The sequence below is a fragment of the Austrofundulus limnaeus genome, unplaced genomic scaffold (assembly GCF_001266775.1).
Source record: "Austrofundulus limnaeus strain Quisiro unplaced genomic scaffold, Austrofundulus_limnaeus-1.0 Scaffold530, whole genome shotgun sequence".
Taxonomy (NCBI): domain Eukaryota; kingdom Metazoa; phylum Chordata; class Actinopteri; order Cyprinodontiformes; family Rivulidae; genus Austrofundulus; species Austrofundulus limnaeus.
The window spans coordinates 12,011-16,186 of NW_013952932.1; the positions used below are offsets into that span (position 1 = coordinate 12,011).

The 4,176-nt window shown below is 39.9% G+C and overlaps 1 protein-coding gene across 1 annotated transcript in view; it reads left to right on the forward strand.

The window, feature by feature from the left end:
• LOC106530520 (epidermal growth factor receptor substrate 15) overlaps positions 1–4,176 on the forward strand; it is a gene marked incomplete at its 5' end in the record, with an annotated part of 27,872 nt that overhangs the window by 11,500 nt on the left and 12,196 nt on the right. Inside the window, 5 exon segments of the mRNA XM_014026157.1 lie at positions 894–1,055; positions 1,174–1,371; positions 1,539–1,910; positions 2,757–2,834; positions 3,343–3,496. Of these exon segments, the coding sequence (XP_013881611.1) occupies positions 894–1,055; positions 1,174–1,371; positions 1,539–1,910; positions 2,757–2,834; positions 3,343–3,496 (964 nt within the window).

Consider the following 4,176-nt stretch of genomic DNA (forward strand, 5'->3'; position numbering starts at 1 on the left):
TAGCACAGAAACAGTACTATATAACATTTTAGACACATTCTAGACAGTTTATCAGCTAAAAAAAGTTAATTTTGGGGTAAGTTACTCTTTAAAGTTATCCTTTTGTAAAACAAAAATGCTTTAGAGTTTAACTTAACATCACATATGTCTTTATAAAGGAACCAGTCACAATTTGTGCACACTCGCTCACCTACTGAAAAGGATCCAAGTTCATTTTTACTTGTGTTTAGGCACAGCCCCCATGTGTTTACAGTGCTTTATTAAAAATGGACAAAGTTTTCTGCACACATTGCACCAAAATCATGGCTAAACTCACGCCTCACTTTTACTGATGTGGTTGAATGTTGAAGAGTTTGCAGGCGTGTCTGACTCGCTCAGCTTGTTCTCCTGTTTCTGATGCAAGTCAGACAGGAAGTGGTCATCACGTTTTCTTCCATGTCATGTGGTGACAGAACTTACAGAAAAGTTGTTCTCCTGATTCAGAAAAAATCACTTGTTTTGCCCTAAACTTTTCGCTAAGCTTTGCATTTTTTGATCTGGAGGACATTGGTGTTTAAATGAGCCTCTTCACCACGGCTGACTTTTTTTTCTGTCTTGAGAGGAAGCGAATTCCATGAGATTCCACGTTTTATACTGGATTCCATTTTATTTAGTAAATTCTGTTAGAAAAAGAATGTTGGATTACTTTGTAAACCCTGATTCTTTGGTTCTATAATAAGCAGGGTGTGGTTAACATTGAGCACTGCTTGATTGCTCTGTTTCAGACAGACGTGATGTCAGTGCAGCTTCTGTAGTTGGTCACATGGGAGCAGTGAAACGCTGCACCATGTTAATAAAACCAGGGCTTACATTAAGTCATCCAGTAATCCAATGTTTTGGTTTGTTTTCTGCAGGACCTTCAGGACGAGGTGGCGAAAGAGAGCGAGGAGCTGCAGCGACTCCAGTTGCAGCGTCAGAAAGTCCAGGAGGCTTTAGGCGAGCTGGACCAGCAGAAGAACTCCTTGGAGGAGCAGCTCAACCACATCCGACAGCAGACTAACCAAGAGACTCAACTTGTATGTTTTTTTTTCTTTTTCTTTTCTTTAATGATTAAATTTGAATTAAACAACTAAAAACTAGAGTTGAAAATTTGAAGCTACGCAGCTGAAAACAAACACACTTGTGCATTTCTAGATCACGTCTCTGCAGTCGGAGCACGAGGAGCAGGAGCAGAGGATATGTCAGTACGAGGAGGAGCTCGTCCAGGCTCGAGAGGAGCTTCTGGCTCTGCAGGAGGAGAGCCGGAGGCTGCAGGAGACGGTCCAGGCTGCTCAGGAGCAACTCACTCCACTTCAGGAGTCTGTGCGTGACTCCTTCACACAAGTGTCGCAGGTCAGGAACTCATCAGGGTTTCTTATGTCAACACAAACTATAAGTAAAATCAGTGATAACAAAAATACTACACATCTTTGTTGCCAAGACACTTTCTTCAAGAAAAGAGTTTGTTCAGCTTTTTCTTTTTATTTGTTCTATTTTCTCATGTTCTTTCTGTGCTTAAGGTTCAACAGAAAGTCAAAGACCTGAAGGTGGAGGAGAGGTCGGTGACTGCTCAGCTCAGCTGGAAGAGAGCTCTCGAGGACAGCTCTCCTGTCATGGTGAACGGATCGTCAGGCCCCGCAGCTGAACTGGACCTCTTCAACGAGGACCAGCAGAAAGAGTTGAAGGAGGACGAGCCAGCCGCTGCCTGCAGTCAGCAGAAAGAACACTCAGATACAAAGGAGAAAGAAGGAAAAGAAGTGAAGGAAGAGGAGAGCTTAAAGACTCTGGAGGAGGAAAAGCAGAAACCTGATGCCTTTGAAGCTCTCTATAATAGTTTTACCTCAGCGGATTTGTACAACTGTTTGTCGAAGCCTCAAGAGAGCAGTGTTGGGGTAATAAATATACTCAAAAAATCAATTCCATTCATTTAAGTCACTGTGAAGCCTACTCTAGACCTGACTGTTGAAATGTGCAAGAACAGTAAAACTAGTTGTGACAGTGCTTATCAAGCATTCGCACTGACATCTGTTTTTCTTCTGCAAGTTTTTCGGCACGTATCTCGTTGCACAATTTTCCTGCTATTTCAACAGGTTATATATTAAAACATTCAGCTCCTTTAGGACATTTTGGCTATGAGTTTTGGTACTTCAGCCATTTGCACTTTTTGAGATATTTAGCTTTTTCTGCCATTTCTTTTTAATTGCAAATGGAGCTGTCTTCAACATCCTCGAAAACCTTCAAAGCGTTCATAAATATTTTCTGCACCTTTTGTTCTGGTTCTGCTTTTCTTTCTGCTTTCTACTAATTTCATCCCTCTTTCGGCTTCTGTTTAGTTGATTTTAGGTTGTTTTTTTTTCCTGCTTTTTAGCCATCATTGACTTTTTTCGCTATAGTTCCTTTTTGTTAATTTTAGATGTTTTTTATGCTTTTAGCTACTTTTCAACTAATTTGAGCTTTTTTCAGCTAATTTCACCTTTTTGTGATAATTTCAGCTTCTTATTGCTTAATTCAGCAAATGAGCTCTTTCTGTTTCTTTGTGCTGATTTCAACTATTTCAGCTACTTTTAGGCAAGTTTAATTTTTTTAACTATTCTTTAAAAATCTTTCAGCATTAAATGTTCACCCTGCATTCTCTAGTTTATGTTTGGTGTGGTTAGGGTTCAGTCTGGAAAATAAAATAAAAAATCTCTGTCTTACAGTAACAAATGTCATCGCTGTGTTTTCTCTGAACTCCTCAGGATATCGCGATTACTCCTGAACTCTCCTCTGAGAACATCGATGACGAAGATGAATCCCCTAAAGACTCCCCACTAAAGGTAAAGTTTCAAATTATTGAACTTTTCCTGGGTTTATCACAACATTAGTGATCACTGTCTTATTTTATATTTTATCAGTCTTTCAATTCTGGTCCTATATTATATCAACTTAGTCATATATTACAAGCTTCTTTTACAAGCCGTTTGGGTCTGGGGACCCCCTGCAAGGGCGAAAAAAATTCCAGGGACTCCCTCATAAACCCCATGCTGTTTTAAAAGATAATTTATTGTCATTTCAACCCCTAAATGCCATGGGAATACAGTATATATTTTTATTAAGTCTGTTTGTTTTATTAGTTCATTGTTCTCCATGCATTTTTAAAAATAAAAACCAAATTAACAAGGGAAATTTTTTGAGGACCCCCAAGATACCTCTCGCAGACCCCTGGGGGTCCTGGGACCCCAGTTTGAGAATCTCTGCACTACAGCATCGTTATGTTTTCAGAGATGTAAATCTGACTCTCAGCATCTGAGAGAGAACATCTCATAGCATCTGGTTTCCCAACAGGTTGACTCCCCAGAGCCAGAGAGCAAAGCAGAGCCTACAGAAACAACCAGCTCCTCGACGCCTCCTCCACTCGAGCCTCGCTCCTTACCACCGCAGACGAGCCCCCCCTCCCTACCTGAGATGAACTTCTTCCATTCAGACCCTTTTACTGATCGTAAGTGCTCACGATGAAGTCAAGTTTTAAGAAGTCAGTATGCTCCATCCAAACTGCCCAAATCGGCTCTCCTTGTTGCAATTACATGACGAAAATTGCGTCATTTAGTTTGCAGCTTCGAGTGCTCCGCCCCTTCTTGTCCTCAATGTGTTCGGAGCATCGTAATTATACAGACCTGTGAAACCTGCGCGTCTGACAGAGAACAGGGTTCCTGCAGATCCTTAAAAAGTCTTAAAAGGCATTGAATTCATCAATCCAAAAATAAGGCCTTAAAATAGGATGACTGTAATTTGTCTCAAATACTAAAATAATTGGTAACATTTATTTATTTAAATATTTACATGCAGACAGTCCCCTTTGACATCACTTCCTGTTACTTAGATGCAAATATCTCAACAACTGTCCACCTGAGCGACGTGAAATTTGTTTTGTAATATGTTCATAATGTTGTCTTTCCAAAAATGCATTCGCTTTTCTTACAAAAACTTGATGTCACAGACACTTTAAGGTTTCATTTACAGAAAATCGGGGTTAAGACCCCACTGTGGGTCCTAAAACTCCACATTTTGGGTCGTTAAACCGACTGCTAAGAATGTTTTAGCTATGTTTGATGAAAAAGCAGTTAAAAATGGATAAACACAATTATCCATATATACATGTCTATTAGCAATATTTGAATA